The sequence below is a fragment of the Aplysia californica genome, unplaced genomic scaffold (genome assembly GCF_000002075.1).
Source record: "Aplysia californica isolate F4 #8 unplaced genomic scaffold, AplCal3.0 scaffold00063, whole genome shotgun sequence".
Lineage (NCBI taxonomy): Eukaryota > Metazoa > Mollusca > Gastropoda > Aplysiida > Aplysiidae > Aplysia > Aplysia californica.
Window position 1 is genome coordinate 1,571,604 of NW_004797333.1, and position 21,326 is coordinate 1,592,929.

The 21,326-nt window shown below is 39.2% G+C and overlaps 2 protein-coding genes and 1 long non-coding RNA gene across 5 annotated transcripts in view; 2 read left to right on the forward strand and 1 right to left on the reverse strand.

Moving 5' to 3' along the window:
• Window positions 1-13,207, forward strand: part of LOC101855707 (copper homeostasis protein cutC homolog) — a 14,771-nt gene extending 1,564 nt beyond the window's left edge. For 2 of the 3 annotated variants that reach the window (XM_005093421.3, XM_005093422.3), the window contains exons 2-8: window positions 1,288-1,347; window positions 1,848-2,016; window positions 3,130-3,170; window positions 5,323-5,358; window positions 6,759-6,892; window positions 8,929-8,956; window positions 12,633-13,207. In XM_005093421.3, coding sequence (XP_005093478.1) covers window positions 1,288-1,347; window positions 1,848-2,016; window positions 3,130-3,170; window positions 5,323-5,358; window positions 6,759-6,892; window positions 8,929-8,956; window positions 12,633-12,847 — 683 coding nt within the window. In that variant the 3' untranslated portion in view covers window positions 12,848-13,207. Of the gene's footprint in view, window positions 1-99; window positions 201-1,287; window positions 1,348-1,847; window positions 2,017-3,129; window positions 3,171-5,322; window positions 5,359-6,758; window positions 6,893-8,928; window positions 8,957-12,632 lie in introns of those variants that run through there. The other variant, XM_005093423.3, reaches the window with a different exon arrangement.
• Window positions 13,208-16,947: 3,740 nt separating this feature from the next.
• On the reverse strand, window positions 16,948-20,259 carry LOC101856247. The gene is made up of 2 exons (XM_005093424.3): window positions 20,154-20,259; window positions 16,948-18,218 (listed from the first exon to the last, which is right to left on the reverse strand). Exon 2 carries the CDS (start codon window positions 18,210-18,212, stop codon window positions 17,040-17,042), a length of 1,173 nt encoding a protein of 390 aa, XP_005093481.1. The 5' UTR covers window positions 18,213-18,218; window positions 20,154-20,259; the 3' UTR covers window positions 16,948-17,039.
• A 68-nt stretch (window positions 20,260-20,327) lies between these two features.
• LOC106011155 overlaps window positions 20,328-21,326 on the forward strand; it is a 14,113-nt gene continuing 13,114 nt past the window's right edge. Inside the window, exon 1 of the long non-coding RNA XR_001184683.2 lies at window positions 20,328-20,512. This is a non-coding gene — a long non-coding RNA (uncharacterized LOC106011155). The remainder of the gene's footprint in view (window positions 20,513-21,326) is intronic.

A 21,326-nucleotide genomic window follows, 5' to 3' on the forward strand; every position in this document is an offset into this window, starting at 1 on the left:
TTCTGGTGACCTCTTGACAAATAAACATTTATTAGAAGCGCTATAACTTTTCAGGCCGGCCTCAAATTCATCGTAAGATAAAAACTCGGCCCCCTGCATAAAACGCCATTTTGCCCGAAGTGATCCCGGTCTCTACCCAGCCTGAGGCCAGTCACGAGTGAGGCAGGACAGGAAGCCAGAGTCACGAGTCTCAGGAAGTCGTAAGTCGGAAGTGATGTCATGTTGGACTAGAATCAGAGTCTGAATAACATTTTTTCATATTCGGACTCGAGTCCGAATAGTCACTTCGTTTTTAGAAACATTTCTTTCTTTTTGTGGCGGCCTGACGGGACACGATTTAAAAGTTACGAGCCGGTGCAGTAAACAAAGGTGAAGGAATGAGGCTCTGTCGCGACAAAATAGCCAGTGAATCTCACTTGTCTATTTGAACGCCTTCAAATCGGCTAGGTGCTTTTTGAATGGTGATACATGTTTATTTTATTCGGATTTACTTAAAACTGAAGGAAAATCATCAGCAGCAATAAATTATAAATCACTTGTCAACAGTAGAGTTGACAAAAATTTGACCCACACCGCCGGTCTTGCCGAGTTAACAAACCGCCCCTGGTCTTATTACTTTACACGCGAGTTCTTTGGCAGTGACCATGCTGAGCTATCATTTTAGTAAATACTTTTTCTTGCATTTTGTTTCTTGATTGGGAATTTAGAGCAATGATTAAGTGACAGCATATTTTAAGTGTCTATGACAATTCGATCAGTGGTAACAGAAGTGCCAGAAGTATTTCTTTGTTAGATTTTAAAACTTTATGTGTCACAACGCAATGGATTCAGATGCTCGTCAATTTTTCGGCATGTGTGGAGTTATTGATATATCATCTTAGAGCTTGTTCATTTTACTTGCTTTCAACGAAAAACAAAAAATATCCATCTATCATGAATAGAAGTCAGGATAATATTCACAGTTGAATGAGGCGGGTTTCACTTGGTTTCAGAGGTAAAATTAGCTAGAAAATGGCTGTCAAAGTTTGGTGAATTCCATATAGCTTGAGAGTCTTGCTTGGAAGCTGAAAATGTACATTTTTTTAACGTAATCAACAGTGTTCAGTAAAATTCACAGAAAAATTATGTGTAATTGAGCCTAAACAAAGATTCAGTAAAAATTGCCAAACTTGCGGAAAAATGCAGATTTCTTCAATTTCATTATTTTGAAAAGCCCCTGATTTCACCACACTGCCGCCTCATATTTGTCTGTTCATGAATTGCTGTTCATTTCTTTGTTTTCCTCAGGATCCATTCGCTTAGAATTATGTGCTTGCTTGGCAGATGGTGGGACTACTCCAAGTATCGGTAACACCAGCATTTTTTATACTCGTGCATTAAGAAAAATATTCACTTCTTGTAATCATGTTATTCTTTCATTTATAAGTCCCCTCCATTGTCCCTATCTTTATGCAAATATGAAGAAGAAAAACCTGTCTGTGTTTATTATGATTGCAGTTGCTTTCAGCCTGGCATTTAAAAATTTAATAAGCTGTTAATCTGCTTTTAATGAAAGTTGTTTCTGGCTGTATTTCTAATCTGTTCCCAGTTGGAGACACTTTACAAAGTTTTGTAGCCATTGTTCAAACTTTTCTGTGAAGATATTTACTTTCGAGAAAGATAAAAAAGAAAAGATGTCATTGTTAGCTGCGCTACTAATTGCATTTCATCGGGTTTGCTTGAAATCTAAGCTCTTAAAATCAGGGATGTTCTGTATGCTCTCATTGTTCTAATTTTTAGCAAAGTAAGAACTAGTTTTAACTGTAAAATTGTCTAACTTTGCTTTGTTTGATTTTTTTCCCTTTCAGGCATGCTAGCGGTTATAAAGAAACTTGTTCACATTCCAGTATTTGTAATGATTCGTCCTAGAGCTGGAGACTTTTTGTTCAGTGATGATGAGCTGGCAGTTATGAAGCAGGACATTATTCATTTGAAGAAAGCTGGAGCAGATGGATTTGTCTTTGGAATTTTAACTGAGTATACATCTCTGTGTGTCTTGGATTTGTGTATTTCCTTTCCTTTACAAGTTATAAAAATCGTTTTATCTGATTCCTAATTGCTTGTTTTACACCTCTCTGCCAATTTGATCTCAAACCATGATTCTCTCTGTGTTTAATTGTTGTGTCATACAACAAAGGTTTTTTTTCATTGCTTATTGTCAAGTTAGTTATTTTGTTTTGCAGTAATATGTGCTAACTCTTCTCCCTGTGAAATAGTGCTGTTCTAGTTAACAGCTCCTGTAGTCCATGCCGGCTTTAAATACGCCGGCATAAAACACGTTTCAGACTCAAGCGCGCTAAACGGCTCTTACCGAATTTTTGTTATATAAATTACACGCCTTTGAGCATGGTAACTTATCGGCTTCGGGCACGCTTCATTTACAAGACAGTCAATACTTTCATGATGACCCATCGAAGTTCGAGCACAGTCTATGCCTCAGCAGTGCTGTGTGTTAAGAGAAACACAAAGAACCCGAGTGATGGAGACACACACTCACATGCGCACGCGCTCGGAGAGGAAGGCAGAGAGATGCATGCTGCAGCGCACGTGGACATAGAATCTAGCCTAGGGCAAAGCTACACACAGATGAAAAAAATACAAAGAGAGTTGGGAAGACTAGAAAGGGAGGCTGGCTGCGCTTTCACCTTTGCCCCTCACTATCCATTAATCCTGATTATATATCCCGCATGAGCAGGTTGGATGAAGGTGGTGGTGTGAATATGGCACAGCTGGCAGTTGTACGCACAGGCAGTGTGTAAGCCTAGTGTGCTGTATCGTGACTGGCCATGTAAATCAAGTTTTCCTTTCCCATTCTACCACCAAAAAAAACAAACAAACAAACAAACAAAAACTACCATGAGGGGTAAAAATGACAGCACACACTTTTACACGACCACTACTTACAAACAAGAAGTTTTCTCTGGATTATGACATTGTCTACTTCGCGCTAAAGCACGCATATGCTTTCTCCCAATGACAGTGCTTAAAGCCGGCATGGACTGTACTTTCTTACGTCATGAATGATCTCAGAATATTACTTGTACGTGCACTACATTTTTGGAATCACTCTGGTTGTTTTTTTTGTTACAGAAATGGAGAAGTGGATGCACCAAGATGCAAGGAGCTCCTGGGTAATAATTAAAGAGCTGTAAGGAAATGGATATGTATTGGACTAATTTATGCTTTACGAGTCTCTTTGGAATATTTAAAAATGTATGATACGGTATGACTAGCAATCTTACCTCCAGGCTGCTTGACCTGTTTATGTTTATGGAAGGCAGATAAGATTTGCTTGATTTTTGAATGGATCATACTTGTCAAAGAATACAATTTGGTGAAATCTAATCCTGATATTTAGTACCTTACATTTTTATCCTTCATTATTTTGTTATTAGGTTTTTGGACTCTTCAGCCTCAAAAACAAGGTTACAGCAGGACAGGTAAACCTTAAGATCAATGGAACCAACATCAAACATGAGGACTGTCCCAAGTACCTTGGTGTACAACTGGACCGAAAGCTGTCTCTCAAAGAGCACTTACGGGAGCTGACCAAGAAAGCCACCTCCAGACTAAACCTTGTAAAACACCTTTCGTCACTCAACTTGGGAGCTGACAAAGCAACCCTCCGACAATTTTATATAGGGTATGTCAGATCTGTGATTGACTACTCCCTACCACTACAATCCTTAGCCAGCCAAAGCGCTTTGGCACAGCTTGACAGAGTACAGAACCAAGCACTCAGATTTGTTTCTGGTGAGATGAAGACCACGCCTACAAGCGCCTGCGAAATCCACACCAACATAGAACCACTGGACCTCAGAAGAAAGAGTGCTACACTCGAAACCTACGAAAGATTTGTGCGACTAGAAGACACGAACGAAAACAGAAAAATGGCAGATGAGTGGGAACCAAGAACACGCATCCAGAAGACCTCCTTCATGTGAGAAGCAACAAAATTACTTGAGGAGTTTGACCCACCCGAGAACAGAGAACCAATCACCAACATCAGCAGCGAACCTCCTTACTGGCAGGCACCAGAAATCACAATAAGGACGAGACTTCTAGACCCTTCTTGTGACAAGACCACACCAGAAGAAAAAATCCTCAAAAAGTGCCCTAGACACAGTGGACTCATATGCTGAAATCTCAATTCATGCATACACAGATGGGTCAGCGACAAACGCTACACGGAATGCTGGATACGGATCCATCATCAAATATCGAAACAACCTTGGAGAGAAGAAGCAGACCCAACTATTTGGCCCATGTGGAAAATACAGCTCCAACTATGACGCAGAGAGAGTTGCCATAGTAAAAACCCTGGAGCAGATCACCCAAGACTTTTTTGAAGGCACAGTAACACCAGGGGATGTTGTTGTCTTCTCTGACTCAATGTCAGTACTCCAAGCCATCAAGGGAGGAGGAGACTACAGACTACAGAGGTGACAGGAACATTCTCAGCCTTGTAAAACAAATGAGCACTACCTATGGCGTCTGGGTCACACTGCAGTGAGTGCCTCGCCATTCTGGAGTACCAGGGAATGAGACTGCAGTCCAGCTATCAAAGACTGGAGCAAGCCTGCCCCTGACAGACACCGCGCCTCTTTACAGGCCTGCAGAGGGATCGTCCAAGCCAAAAGCAGAGACGAGTGGCTAAACAGATGGGCCAACGCAGAAAACCTCTATTCGGGTACATGGACAAACCCAACCCCAAAGACCCATCAAATCTCTTATGTAGAGCTGATCAGACTTTGATCTTCAGAGCGCGCACAGGACACTTACACACCAACAAGCACATAAATAGAATTGACCCCATGTGGGAACCCCATTGCAGACACTGTGACTACCACGAGGAGACCGTTGAACATCTTCTACTTCACTGCCCAAACCTGGCAGTTCTTCGACGCAGGCTCCTAAACAAACCTGCAGGCTTACAAAGCCTACTCTGGCACTGACCAGATGACAAGGACATGTGGTTACTTGAGGGAGGCGTTGCGCTGCCAAGAGCAAAATGCTCGCAGCTAAAGAGATTTGAAAACAACAACAACAACATTTTGTTATTAGAATTTCACGTCTCTTTCCACTTGACTCTGCCAAGCTACAAAACTATAAAACCTCTCAAAATAGATTAAAGCATGAATACTGTTTTTAAAAAAAATCTCTGTGTTGCCTTAAGATCTTGTTTTTAATGTAGCATACACCTGTAGTCATTTTTTAATATAACATTGATTTTCACAGAAATTAATCACAATTGTAATCCCTTCTGTTTTTACTTTTTTTCAGATATTATAAGACCCTTACCAGCAACTTTTCATAGAGGTAATAAAATCTGTATTCAAAACAGGTCTTTGCACTCATCTCTCACCCTTTTAGAAAACCCAAACCAGAAATTAGAAAGACACACTTAGTCGACTACTAAAGGCCATGGTTTCAGTAAATTCAAACAATTCTTTTACTCGCTACCTTTCCTTTCTTAGTTTTTGAGTCACTCGTGAATTTTGCTTCCCTGCTCAAACCAAAACATGGCCTGGAAAGGATGATCAAATCTTTGTTAAAAAATAACCCTCAATTTCGTTCCATTTGAATAAATCACTCTCTATCACTTCAAAGATTGTATCTAGAAATACATGTGTGGCATCATGGTGAAATCAGGTGCCCATTAAAAAAATCAGCATTTTTTCGCCCTTTGGGCAATTTTTATAATTTTTTTATTTGGCACAACTACCACAGTAGAATCAGGTGCTCATTATCAGTTTTTGGTATCATCTTAAAGTTTGTTCAGATTTTGATTTTGATAAAAAACAAAAAAACAATCCATCTTGAATAGAAGTCGAGATATTTGCAATTGTGGTGGTTGTCCAGTCTCAGAGGTAAAATGAGCTATAAAATGGTCACCAAAGTTTATTGACGCCTAATGCCTGAGTGTCCTTCAAAATTTTTAATTAATATTTGTTGTGCCTTTGATCAACATTTTTCAGTAAAATCCACTCACTTTGTCTTTGAATTAACATAATATGCATAGGAAGATACTTATTTTGCTTTATTTCAGCATATTTTCATTTCCGTGTTTCATGAGCAGAAAAGAATACATGTATTCTGATGTTTAAATTTGACCCCTGGCCTGCTGAGGTTCTTCATCAGAGTTGTTTTAAAATTTGTAAATATTTCATGCTCCCATTGGTGCAGTCTGGGTCTTTTAGGTGGTAGGCTACATCAGCCTTGCCCATCACTGTGAGATGCATCCCTACCGGAAGCTGGAGATATTCAAGATATCTTCCTATGCTTGGCAACTTGTGACATACACCAATAGCAATATTTCATTTGATATGAGGCAGCTGCCAAGCCTTTATTTTAGTTGTACGTCGATATGATTGCAAATATTATTTGTTGATCAGTGTTACTTCAAATTCATAGAAAATGCCTTAAAAAGTTGTTTGAAATTTAACCTAAGGTAAAATGAAGTCAGAAAAATCGAATATCTATGTAACTCCAAAAATTTCCTCCTCCGAATATCAGTTCATCTTAAAGAATAAAAATGCTAAAACACAGCACTCAGCAGCATATTATGTGCTATAATTTACATGTTGGACTGAGCATGGGTTGAGAATCTTTTTAGTTCATGTAATATTAATAATGTATGCTTCTTGTGTACATGTGTACTTATTTCGTCTACCTGTTTAATCCTCAGTTTAGACTCTTTGCTATTTCAATTTCTGCAGCCATTGACATGACCCAAGATATATTCAAGGCTCTTGATGACATTATGACTCTTGGCTTTGATCGCGTTCTTTCAAGCGGTGGATGTGCTACAGCTCATAAAGGAGTTGAGGTGCTGCGAGAAATGATATCAAAGGTAATTAAGATAGTTTTACTGTCGAATTCTTCTAAAATTTGTTGTTGTTTTCAATGAAAAATTTTCCCAAGAGTAAGCCTGTTCAATTTTGAAAGAAATGTTATGTTCAAATGTAGTCAGGATAGACACTGTCCACAACAGAATCTTAAGAATGAAAGATGAAAAGTTGTAATGCAATAAATTTACTATGCTAGTAAGCTATTGTTCAATACACACTGTACATTAAACACTTGTTGTTAAGTATTAAAAAGTAAGGAAATATAAAGATCAGGTTAAAATTCAACTCAAGAAAACATAGCAATAATGGAATTTATATTTGAGATCATGCAAGCCACCTCAGGGCTCCCCATTACGCACAAATGTGCGTATATTATGCACTAAACCTGCAGATTACCTCCTTAAAGTTTTGGTTGTGGATGAGATTTACCCTTTATAATTTAATTTAGGAGGTTTGTAAAAGCTTTAAAACGTAGGTGGTGTGCGTCTGGCAAGCATCATTTCCCCCCTTCTCTAATTCGAAGCCGAGTCAATGATTTGACAACACACACACACACGCACACACACACACACACACACACACACACACACACACACACACACACACACACACATATGCATGACAGTCACCTTCTGTATCAGAAGAAGTCGACTAGTCGACCTACTTATCAGCCGAGCGCAGTTTCCAGCAACACGGCCGGCTTCTGCACAGAAGCTCCACCCACATTCTGGTCGCTCACATTTGCCGGTGTCGTGCCTTGAGTTTACACCTGCCGTGAGAATTTTGATCGGGTGTTTCCCGATAATTTTTTTTTTCTTGGGGGGGGGGGGGGGTTGTTGCGCCAGATTTTTCTAAAATCTTACTCTGCCTTCATTTCTGTAGTGGGAAGCACTCGTTAAACTTTTGTTGGCAGAAACTCGGAGCACTATTTTTCAAAATGTCTATGTCAAATTTAGTAGTTGACTCGCCAAAAGTTGTGTTGGATCTTTGCTCACACATGTTATTTCCACTATAATGGAAGTAGTATTGATTTGGCATTCCAACTTAAGGCATTTTCAAGATCTACTTTCGCCAAACCATGCTTTGTCCAAGTTATAGTTAGTCGGGCCCGTCATCAAGACCCGTCAGTAAAACTGTTTCAGTCGCGTGTTCGCACCACCTGACATGACTTCAGAGTTCCGCGTATGTCGGGGACCGTCCGTTGATGGGGTCAATTTAAGTTCATGCACACTGGTTTAAGCGTCTTTCGGGACTTATCCGGGGGGGAGGAGGAGGGGGGGGGCGCGTTAAACACTTGGACTAGGAGAGCTTGACGTGATACTTCAGGATTAAAAAAGAAATAATGATAAAACACATAGGCACGCGGGCACACACACACACACACACACACACACACACACATATGCGTGCGCACACACACACATGCGCGCGCGCAGAAGGAATGTACACGGATATAATAATGGACAGCCCCGGAATTTTTTAAGTCGGCTTGGCAGTGACTTAAGTGATTTGTCGTTGATCTCGGTTTTTTTCACCAAGTCCCAATTTTTTCCCCCACTGAGATCCTGACTTTTAGATTTCATAGAGTGCCAGGTCTATTTTTCTTGGAGTATTATAGTCGGAATTGACCCCTTTGGGTTTGTCAACTTTATTTTATTTTTGATAGACCCAACTGCTCAACCACCACCACTCACCCCCCCCCCCCTAAATGGACACAACTCTAATTTTAGTCAATATTACTCATTTATTTCTTAAGTTAATTAAAAATCGTTAGCATTCAATCATAGTCATGGTCACTCTATGTGTGAATGTGCGTGTGAGTTAAATGTTGACAAGCAAAAAATCTTACTATAAAAATTATGAGATATTAACTTTTAACCTTTAAGTTTCTAAAACAAGGGTTTAAATTTTATACCCCTTAAGATAGTAAACCAAAGGATGAAGTAACCTCTTAAGTTGGCCTGAAAAGGGGATCCCTGCACCTTCATCTAGATATTATTTGTTGTAAATTATTTTCTCACTACTTCGTCATTTGCAGGCTGGAAACAAGATGGTTGTCATGCCAGGTAAGTTGCAAAATTTTGTAAATAATATTATTACAAAGACTTTACCGAGGATGATTCGTTAAATTTGTTTTTAATGATGACACTGCTCTACACAGAGACTTACCTTGGTGCTCAAACTCTCTGTCCATGATATATTGGGTTTGGCAATAAAGAGTGAAACAAACAATTCCATGTGCTGGTTTATCATTTCATGCTCAAAAGATCTTGTCTTTCAAAGTCTGTCCTTCAGCCATTTTGTTATAGGGCATAGAGTAAGGGATTGGACACTTGATGACCTTAAGGTTGTGATAGACCCCCTTCTTCACTCTGCTGAGTACTGTTCTGAAAATATATAGAAAGAACGAGTAGTAAAGCAAAAAAAGCCAATGAGACAGAAGAGTAGTGATGAAGGAGAAGGAAAATAAAATGGTAGAGGTTAAAGAGCATACTGCATAAGGTTATATGAGCACGCAGGACACATTAAACATTTTCAGTTTGTAGGAAATTTTTAATTTTACCCATGTGGCAGCCGAAGACTACTCTTATCGATTTTGGACCACCAAGGGATATTTAATGTGCGCAACTTGCACATGGGACCAGATCTTGCCTACCATAAAATCAGGGGTGTGGCTGAAAGACAGCAGTAAGAAGGCGCCAAGGAGTAGCAGTAGAAAGGCTGCAGAAAGAGTCAAGAGCCCAGAGGAGGGGACAAAGGAGGAGAGGGGTGGGAGCGGAAAATGGAGATGAAAGCAGACGACAGAACATTATTAAAACAGCAGGAAAAGATGTGAAAAAAAAATTTTAGAGAAGAAAATTTTCCTTCGCTATCCAGATTCGAACCTGGGACGTACTGAATGAAAAGCGAACACCTTAACCTCTAGACTACAAGAGCCCCCTGTGCACTTTTTGATGCTGCAAACTGAGTGTACTGTGAACAAATACAGTTGTTACCAAAGTTTGCAAATACATGTACAGTCCAGCATGCAAGTAGCAAAACATGCTCATAACAAAAAGATTTTCAGGTCCAAACTTTTTTCTTACATATATATATATATATTCTTTGTACTTAGAACGTATGATTCACCCCTTGGGGCGGTGCTACTGACTGAAGTGTCTTTAGGCCATTCTCAAAGGGGGGACATTAACCATGTTCTTATGCACAGTAGAATTGTAATTGTAAATGGGCTGATTCGTGAATGTCATGCTCATAACTGTGCCTTAACTGCAACAGGAAACTGCTGCTTTTTCTTTCTTCATCCTTACTATCGTCATTTTTCCTCTACTTCTTTTGTATGTTTGTCTCACTCTTGTGACCCGCTTTTTCCGGGGTGCCTTGATAGTCGAAGCAGACTTTGTGCTGTTGAAGCTAGAGAGTTGAGCAGACTAAGCCTGATTCCCCGTAAGGACTTCTCTGTTGACATCCACCCCTTGGTGCTCATATGACCTCATGCAGTTGAGAGCGATGTAAAACCTCTATTAAAACAAAGCATATGCACAGTGAAATTCGTATATAATGTAATGAATTCCACATGCCGCCGATTTCGCTTTGAGGAGCGTGTTAGACTATTTTTATTCTTGACAAACAAATTTGGACCATGGTGAAAGATCTAAAAGCTCCAAATGACTTCAGTGAAGTTTAGTTGTCTCTTAATTTGTCACTCAGTGTCTCACTGACAACTCGCATTCACCCGCCCACCACCTCCCGTGCTGTAGACGCTCTTTCACAAACAAACACACAAATACACACACTAGTTCAAACATACAAATGCACACTCATAGAAATATCTGAGTTTCTTTGGCCATCACCAGCTCAGAATACCTTTGCTGAATATGTGTAGAAAGGTTTCCAAAGCTAAAAGTAAAAGAATGAGTTCATTGGGGTACATACTACAGGCCAAAGATCGAAGAGAAAACTACCAATACCTGCCTGACCTGACCATCAATGATTTATTTATTGAGGCACCAGCCATCCATGTCCAGGTGCTGTTTTAGCCTCTTTTTCCTATATCGGATTAATAATATCTATTTTTTATTGGTTCTGCTTTTATGTTATGTAGCCCATATATATGGTTCTCAACCTGGAAATCGCCTATAATTCGCTGTAATTGCCTCCTCCCACCACCCTTTCTCATCATCCCCCCCCCCCCCGTTATAGTGTCATCATTTATGTTACCGTCTATTTTTATCGATAACACAACTATGGATTAAGGGCAGTATTAATGATAATTTTTTTAAAAACAACCATCAATTAAATAATAAATAAATTAATTAATAAATAAAATAAATAAATAAATAAATAGATAAATAACACGGTCCACGGTCATAACATCAAATTAAAAAACAATAATACTAGCAATAGAATTGATATGAGTAAAATAATGAAATAATATTAAAATAATAATGGAGCAATATTATTATAATCATTTCTAAAAGGACACTACTTGGAATCCGCCGATTGTATGGGATCAGATACCTTGTATGAATACGTTAAATTAGATAATTCAATCCATACACTTTGAGCTCTATATCAATTACTGTACATTTGTTTAGCATTGGAAGGCAGCTGAGATGAAGATGATAAGCCATTGTATTTGAGACATATTATTATGCTGTCCTATATGAGTTATGAATTTTAGTTTCAAAGGAAAAGAAGTACTATGAAAAAAAATTGATTTGATTATTTAACCTTCACTAGCAAAGACCAACTTTAGTATTCATTGGAAGCAGTGTTACACAGCTCATAGCCTTCCATCAAATAACAATCTTTATTGGTGGAAATTAATTAATTCACCTTCATGTGAGAGGTGTAACTCTCATGAAATTGAAGATTAATTCCACTTTTCTTTTTTTTTTTGTACAGTATATACATCATTACAACACCCAAAAAATGTATGAAAGTGGGGGCACGTTTGTTTCCATTTTATCAGTTTTATGCATTATCTATTTGCACCATTTTAGGCTTTTGTCCCTACAACTGCAAACTTGCAGTAAACTTTGCAATTTGATCTATGTGTTTCATTGCACTTTTTCTCAGGACTTTTTCTCATCTGTTGAAAATAACTCTGCCAGTGTGCAAGTTCTAAGATATATGTGGCACGACGGGGTGGCATCAGGCTCTCGTCAATTTTGGGGCATACGGAGTTGATGGTATTATATTAAGGCCTGTCCATTTTCCTTGTTTTGGGGGAAAATAATATACATCTATGTTGAATAGAAGTCGAGATATGTGTGAGTGAAGAAGGTGAGGGTGATCTGGTTTCAGAGGTAAAATTAGCGAGAAAATGACCTCCCAAAGTTGAGTTATTTCTGTAGCTTGGGATTCCGTGGAAACTGAAAATTTACATTCCTTCTGCCTTTCATCAACGTTTTTCAGTAAATTCCACACAGAAATGTGCTCTTTAATGGGCATGAAAGGTGTTGAACCCAAAAACAAAAATTAGATAAAAATTCCCAAACATGCGGGAAAATAGCAGTTTCTTGACTTTCATTATTTTGACGAGCGCCTGATTTCACCCCGCTGCCTCACATAAATTGTGCAAATAGCATATTATGTGACAACTTGGAAAATATTTTAAAGATAATTTCCACAACTCTTTTGGTGTTTTGGCTGGAGAGGAGGGTGGGGGGGGATTTTTTTCTTTCAGATTGGGTTCCATCTCAGGGAAAAACTTTAACCTTTTGCATATTCTCTTTTTAGGTGGAGGTATTACAGAAAACAATTTGAAGGACATTCTTTCTTGCGGAGCAAAGGAGTTCCATGGATCAGCAAGGTGCAAGCTTCCTTCTACTATGAAATTTAGAAAGTCTGATCTCAGTATGGGTTCAGATCTTGGAAAGGAGTATGAAGCCAGTGTTACTTCCAAGGAAATGGTGCAGTCGCTCGTTAAGATTGCCAAGGATATGTGGAGTTGATATGAATGAATAGAAGTGTATGTTTTGAATTACTGGATTTTAGAAATAAATTAATTTTATCTAAATTTGATAAATGTCATTGTTGTGAAAATGAGGAATTTGATTGAAGTTTAATCCCTTTTCAACTCTATTCAGATGATCTCGCCAGCAGTTCTGCTCCCATCAATGACTCTCCTGTGACTCTCTTATGTCAGTCTACCATTTTCAGTTTGAGGGTAAAAAAAATGTTTCGTTTCTAGACACAGATTTGTTACCAATCCAGTTTAACTGTGTCTATAATTGTGCCGACATAAGCATCTTTTACAAACTTTCCTCCATGTGTTCCCTCATAAAATATGAATAAAACACTAGTCTATTGACTTTTTCAGTGTTTCTTTCATTTTTTACCTGGGATGATGCACTTTTTTAATACAATTTCTTTTATTTATTTCATACAGACTGCAGTTAATTTTTTATACCTTCATTATTTATCGTAACGATGTATGTTACGGACATGTTTGAAGGGTTTGATTGGTATGAGTCCATACAAGCTGCCTCTTGCTACATAAGCTTTTGTGAACTATTGTGGTCAAGTGGTCTGTGAATTCAGTTCCCAAGAAAAGCCATGTAGTCATGTAGCACTAGAGAAATAATGTTAGATTTATTTATTGACGACAGGTGTTTTCTGGAATAAAAGTTGTTTGATCCTTCCTCAAAAAGATGCTGAGGTGTAAAGAGTAAAGATGAGCTATTGTATGGGTAGTTTTAAAACATTATTATACAGGGTGATTCAAAAAGAAAACGCCCAAATCATCACACGATATTTCATAAACGAAAATCAATAGAAAACTGCAGCTTGGACACATGTGTTTAACGCACCTTCAAGTTTTTATTTCATGTTTTACAAGTACTCAGTGTGGCCACCACCGGTAGCATGGACATCATCAGGCCCATTTGGGAATTCCTCCTAAACATGCCTTAGGATGTGTGAATGCACCATGTTGATTGCATCTTTCATGTCATTGATATTTGCTGAAAGTGGTGGAATATAAACCTTGTCTTTAAAATTAAAATACCTCCACAAAAAAGTGACTATTCACTTTACTGAAGGCAGATTCAAATGACTTCATGTTTCGACAAAATGGAACACCGCCCCATTGGCATCTTTGAGTTCGAGCTCATCTGAATGAAAGTGTGCCTCAGCAGTGGATTGGTAGAAGATATGCTAAAGACCTCGCTCTCTGCAGTTGACCTGCCAGATCCACAGATCTCACTGTGTGATTTTTTTGTGGGGGTATGTTAAAGACAAAGTTTATGTTCCAACACTTCCTACAAATATCGATGGCATGAAAGAACGAAAAACAACAACAATCAACATGGTGGCCTGAGACATTCTGATGTGCATTTTGGAAGAATTCTCATATCGGCTTGATGTTGTCCATGCTGCCAGTGGTGGCCACTTTGAGCACTTGTAAAATATGAAATTAAAACTCAAAGGTATGTACAACACATGTGTCCTAGCTGGAGTTTTCTATTGTTTTTCATTTTTGAAATATTGTGTGATGATTTGGGCATATTCTTTTTTAATCACTGTGCATATAATCAACGTTTGGGAATTAAAGATGGAAATATTTGTGGTAGTGTCATGGAAACTGAATGGAATCACATGTGTCAGCCAAGTTATTCTGATCACCAATTTACATCTGTGTGTTGATACTAGTGATACTCACTAAGCCAAACACGTGTCTGTAGTGTAGGAATTGGGTGCTTTGCTGTTGCTTACATGCACAGGAAATCTGAGTTTGATTCTTGAGTGAGGAAAATTTTTTTTATTGATTATCTCAGGTCTCTCTGATAGAATGTTGTATCCCTCTCCGCGCCTGTTGGCCCTGACAAGATGGGTCAAAGCCAGTCTCCTAAAGAGTCTTATTTGTGTTGATGGGGGCAAAAAAACACCTACATAAAGAATTCTTTTAAATTTCCATTTGGCTATGTAATTCACACGGAAACAACCAAAAACTATGTCTTATAGTAACTTATAGCCTTTGATTGAGTTTGTGCGGTATGCTCTTATGCACCATTGCAAATTATATTAATGCCTTTACTGTGAAAGGATACACCTTTATCTCATTTGGTATCAAGCTGGACTAGGGAGTGGAGGGCCCTGGTTCGAATCCTCAACAGAGTGTTCTGAGCTTTAGTTGTTTGGGGCAAATTTTAAGGCTCTCCTCCCATTTGGCTCAGTCCAAGTGGAGATGGACGTTAAATTCCCAGGTCTCACCTCTTAAATAACCTAACAGTGTTGAAATGGGCATTAAAACTATGCAGTTTCACATATTGTTGGTGTTGCAAGCATTTTACTTAAGTCCGTTTGCATACTTTTTACACCAGAGACAAAAAACAAAAATTTCTGTTTTGTTCCTCTCAGGACTCATTAAAAATTAAAAGCAAGAAAGTTATAGGCCTTGACCATAGTAATAAACTGCATTTTAGTGATGTTGAACGGTGCATCTTTGATAGAGCTTTGGGAGGTGTATAATTGAAAATTCTTAAAATTTGGACTGAAGTGGATTGCTAGTGACAACGATGATATTTACTGTGAGAAATGATTTTTTTCAATTCATTTAGAGTACAACTCTTTTAGTATGTGCTGTTGAGTAGCAGTCTCCCGACTGCTTTCCCCAACTGATACGTCATGCCCTTTAGTGTCATAGTGGGCATGGCAATATATGCCTAAGTTAGCTATTGAAATGATAGGTATTGATTTGCTTTCTATGTATGATATACTGTGTTGAAAAGGAGGCAAAATTCCATCTGAATGAAATTATTGCTATTCTACAACTACAGCCATTTTCCAACAAAGGGAAATATAGTCCTTATTACAAAGACTCTTAAACTGAAAAGAGTCATCAAAGTAATGCATTACAACATATAAGCCAAGATAATACACAAAGCCTTGAGATCATTTTAATGTCTTTTATTTTTTCAATTATCACAGTCAGTTGTGAACAACATATTATATATATTATATATATATATATATATATATATATATATATAAGTGTAAGATATTCAAGAATAAGCACCATTGTGATTTATAGCATCAAAACAAGTAGATGAATAATATAAGAGCGTTGTACACATGTACCTATTCAACTGTAGCACTGCATATTGCATAATGTGTAAGTGTAAATGTGATTGCTCCAAAAATTTCTCGTGTCTTTACACAAAATGTCTCACCATTCATTAGTGAGAGCAATCACAACTGGTACCCGACACTACACTTACAAATTGTTCAACTTCCAGCAGTCAGTAATGTCATAGACTCAGTGTGTACGTCCATTTATGCCTGGCACTTTGTTTTGAATTATCAGTTCAAGATTTTATTACATACGAGGGTCTGGATGCAAAATACATTATCTTGATTCCAACACGTATTGAAATGGTTGTTGTTTATTTTTGCTTGAAGGGCAGAACATTGTCCTGTATATTACTACGTTCATAGTAACCAAGCAACATTTGTAAAAAAAAATAATTTCATCATTATAAAATATTAGACTTCAGCAAAAATCAACTTCACTCTGGGGGGTTCTCGTGGCCTTGAGGTTAAGGTGTTGGCCTCTCATTCAAAGGTCTCGGGTTCGAATCCGGGTATCGACCGAAAAATTTTCTTCTCTGAAATTGTCTCCTTTCACCTCCTTTCCTGCTCTCTAGCAATATTCTGTCGTCTGCTTTCGTCTCCTCTTTCTGCCCCCACCCCCTCACCTCCTTTGCCCCCTCCTCTGGGCTCCTGACTCTTTCTGCAGCCTTTCTACTGCTACTCCTCGACTCCTTCTTACAGCTGTCTTTCTGCCACACCCCTGATCTTCTGGTAGGAAAGATCTAAACCTAGCCTTCTCGGACAAGGGCGAAAAAATCTCAGAGGGCCCGTGTGCAAGTTGCAGGCGTTAAAGATCCCTTGGTGGTCTAAAATCAATAAGAGTAGGCTTTGGCCGCCACCCGGGCAAAATTCAAAATTTCCTACCAACTAAAAGTATTAGGTGTGTCCCGCGCACTCATATGACCTTATACAGTTGCGAACGCCGTAAAACATTTACCAAAAAAAAAAAAACTGTACAGTATTTACAAACATTTTTAAAAAATTCATGTGCACAAAATCTGTCACACTATTTCCAGCTCTGTCACTTCTACTCAACTTGATACAGAATAATATTTACCCAAGAAAGGTCCTTACTTCTGCCAATGCCTCTTTTTTGCATATTGGACAAATAAACAATTGGTCAGAACAAACAGAGCAGAGGGAGTAGTGACCACATGGCAAAAAAATAACCTCTTTAGGTCTGACCTTACAAGAGACACATTTTGTTGATTTCACTAAGAGTTCATGTTCTCGCCTGACTACACGAGCCAGACAAGACTGCTCCTGAGCTTCAGTCATGCATTTAGGTTCTGAGTGTTTTTGTCCTGCAGCTCCAAGGCACCCCTCATCCGGCTGTGTATCACCTTCGGAAATGACTCCAGCATCTTCAGCATGTGTGTTCTCAGCTGGTGTGGGAAGAGTTTCCTGATCCTCGGTATTCCTTTCACTCTGTGGGTGATTTGAAGAGGAGACGTTGGTATCAGAATGAGCCGACTTGGGTTCGTGAGGGGTGTCACAAAAGTCTCTTTCATTTTTCTTTTCTAAAGTTTCACAGTCATCATTAAATTCAGAATCATCCCTCTCATTATAGATGCCAATAAACCTCGTCACGATGTTTTCTTCTTGAAATTCACAGTCATACAAAACATTCAAAAGGTCTTTTGCTTTTGGGTATGCCTTATGTTCTACCCTGTACAGTTTTGTTGCTAACTTCAACAAATGCTCTGGTTCGTTGACTGTACAAGGAATCATAGTTCTAACAGCTTCCGCAGTTGGAGAACTCCAAAAGAAAGCTTCACACGCTACTGCCATCAGTTTGTCTTTATGCCTTTCAAGTACTTCTGAACTGCTGGTAGACACAAGTTGTGAGGACCACGTGACTCGTTGAGCAGTTTTTGGCCTTGCCCCCTGACTAACTGTTGAGCTGGGGGGGACCTCCTGCTGCAGCTGTTCTTCTGCCAGCCCTTTCAATATTGACGGGATCCCAGACAGTGCGGGAGAAGCACCTGACAGCTCCGAGCTGTCTGTTGGTGATTCCTTCATCTGTGTGCCGGTGCAGCAAGGTGGAGAATCTGGAGAGCTGAATTCTTTTTTCCTGGTGAAGCTCATGTCTGATAGGTCTGAAATCCCCCTGGACTGGTCCCTTTTATCACAGTGATGCATGAGTTGCTCCTTGGGGTTGTTGTCTTGGATGGAGCAACCAATTATTGTGTGGGGCAGAAGATGCATGGTGTTTTTCGGGGCCATTTTACTCTGAGGAATAAAGCAAACAGAACACGGGATTAAGAATTTGAATTTCACAGAGAAATTTTGAAGTAACGTGTTACTAAATTGTAGTAACACTATAAATGCGTGTTGTGAGAGGCGAAAGAAGTGCAGGGCGGATGTTTGTGTTTGTGCGTGAAATATGGGAACAAATGCATTACATTTGCGTTGATTTAGAAGTTTTTGGGATTACCACTGTCTGTCGTCATCATGCTGAGAGTGACAGATTATAATTTTATTTAATTGTACAGTATAAAAACGTGGATGTGTGAGTTTTATATATAAATTATATAAACAAAAGTACCGAACTTGCTATTAGCTTATATTGAGGATTATAAAACATCAGTAAAATTGAGGGAGATTAAGGGATTTAATACGGGGTGCGCCCGTTACGGATAATGAGATCGGCGGGTCGGGCCGTCGCCAGTTTTCATGCGACCGAGTCTGGCGATCGGCCCGACCCGCCTATGGGCACACTGTATAAGGTGCTATTATTAAATTAGTACTCGTGTACCCCATCTCACTGCGCTTTTAAGTGTAATTGCACATGTTGGGAATTTCATTAATGGAAGAAAAGGAGATACGGTCGGTAGTAATAACAGTTCGAATGACAACTTGAACTTGAATTGTCATAAAAATAAAACATAAAAGCTTGGAATACCTTGCTCTCACTTGAAAAATAGAAGAAGTAAAAATTTAAAGAGGAGCGGAAGACCAATAATAACTCTCGAGAACCTGAACAGCGTGGGTGGTGGTGGTGGGATTTTCCAGCGCATTCGAGAAGAGAAATGAATCACGAGTGGCGAATCATGAACGCTGATTGGCCATTTCGTTTTATGCTTGGTCGGCAGCCTACTAGAAAAAGAATCGGGAATTCCCAGTCAGAGACTCACTTTTGCGTCTTCGTTTATTGTTACGAAGACGAATATTTTCACAACGTCCTATTTGTCATGCATGACAAGAAAAATTAATTTCGGGCTAGTAAATTAATATCAGTGGCAAAAAAATGTTTCAGTAATACCACTAGATCTAGATCTAGATTAGATCTAGATTTAGATACCGGTATCTAGATCTAGATCTAGATCTAGATCTAGTAGGCCTATTCGATGTTCAGCAGACACGCCCTAAATCATAAAGTCTAAACACAATTTATGCCATAGATCTAGATAGATCTAGATTCTAGATCTAATTAAATTGATGAACGAATAAAATGTTCTTCCTCCCGTTAGTGGGGCAGGGCTAAGTCTATTTTGTCGATATGTTGCTTTGTTGCCTCATGTGTTCTATGAAATTGCAAGCCCGCCAGGAATTAACCCTTACCGCCGCCGAGGTCGACTTTCATTTCTTCGTATTTCGTGTCACGAAATGAAAAGGGGCTTAATAAGCGTTAGACTAGGGGCCGACCGAGGGGAAAAATAATATGTTTCGAGTACACCTAGTAGAATACTCGCAGTTAACGGCACAGGGTTAAATAAAATAATAATAATATGTTGGTACGACTACTAGCGTTGTCCAAGCTATCTTCTTAGTAGAAGCAAAGATCATTGGTAGAAGCCCGTTGTCGATATTCAACTCTATATATTGACGTCACGTTGGTAGACTATTCAGCGCTCAAATCACAAGACAATTAAACCTAGAAGCATTCTGAAGTCTTACTTTAATGGTGTTAAACGGCGACATATATGGCAGAGTTTTTGCCTTTCTAAAGATCCTTAATAGAAAACAGTATATATATATATTAATTGTAGCAGCCACTGTATACTACGGCTCCGCTATATACTATTGCTGGCAAGCTCGAGCTGTACCACCCCAAACTCCCAAATACAATATTGGCATCAAACAAAGTACCGGTAAACACTTTCATGACAAATATAATTATAATCTATAGGCCTAAGTAGGGCCTATGATATATTTCTCACTTACCGATTCTGGATTTTTTTCGTGTGCTCTTGATTGCAATTCCTCTCCGACAGAAGATATCTAAAATACGGCTTTTACTTCTTTCTTTTCGGTTCTCATTCAATGGCAAGTGTGCTTAACCAGTCGTCCTCCTGCTCTTATATATACACCAGGGAAGCGGAACAGTGTTCTAATTTTATCGCTGGCTTTAATTGGTCGATGGAGAACCCTAGGTTTGGGTTTACCCGTTTCCTTTTTCAGCCTGGTACAAGGACCATTGCATTTTGTGGAGCTTTTATTACGTTCTGTGCTTTTGAGAACCGCCTGAACCGGGTCAACAGTTTGTTGACCAGAGCAAGAAAGGTTTTGGTTCTATTTTAAGGGTTGGTGAAAACTGTTTACCACTGTTGTTCTCAACATACTCCTTAAATTTAACATTTCGGCGACTGTGAGATATAATTTGATTGTCTTTTATTTGGATATTAACTGTTGTTGTGCTGGAGAAAGACAGAAAGAGAGGGGGGACAGACAGACAGACGAACTCAAAGAAATACGCACACACACACAATAAAAGTACACAAACACACAACCACATGCTTAGAAAGAAAGAGAGATGGGGGGATAGAGAGAGAGAGAGAGAGAGAGAGAGAGAGAGAGAGGGGGGGAGTTGTGATACAAAGTCAAAGGAGGGGGCTCTCGTGGTCTAGAAGTTAAGGTGTCCACCTTAGATACCGGGTTCGAATCCGGATAGAAACGAACAATTTTCTTCTATGTCTCATTTCGCCTCCTTTCCTGCTCTCTATCAACATTCTGTCGTCTGCTTTCGCCTCCACTTTCTGCCCCCACCCCTCACCTCCTTTGCCCCCTCCTCTGGGCTCTTGACTCTTTCTGCAGCCTTTCTATTGCTACTCCCTGGCTCCTTCTTACTGCTGTCTTTCAGCCACACCCCTGGTCTTATGGTAGGAAAAATGTACACAAAGACTTCTCGGACAAGGGCGAAAAACTCAGAGATCCCGTGTGCAAGTTGCGCACGTTAAAGATCCATTGGTGGTCCAAAATCGATAAGGGTAAGCTTCGGCAGCCAAAATTCGGGCAAAATTCAAAATCTCCTACCAACTGAAAAGGTTTAATATGTCCCACACGTTCATACGACCTCATGCAGTTGCGAGCGCCGTGAAACACTTACCAAAAAAGTCA

Excerpts from the sequence above, each read along its gene's own strand:
- LOC101856247 (XM_005093424.3), bottom strand. The coding sequence starts at position 18,212 with ATGGCCCCGAAAAACACCATGCATCTTCTGCCCCACACAATAATTGGT.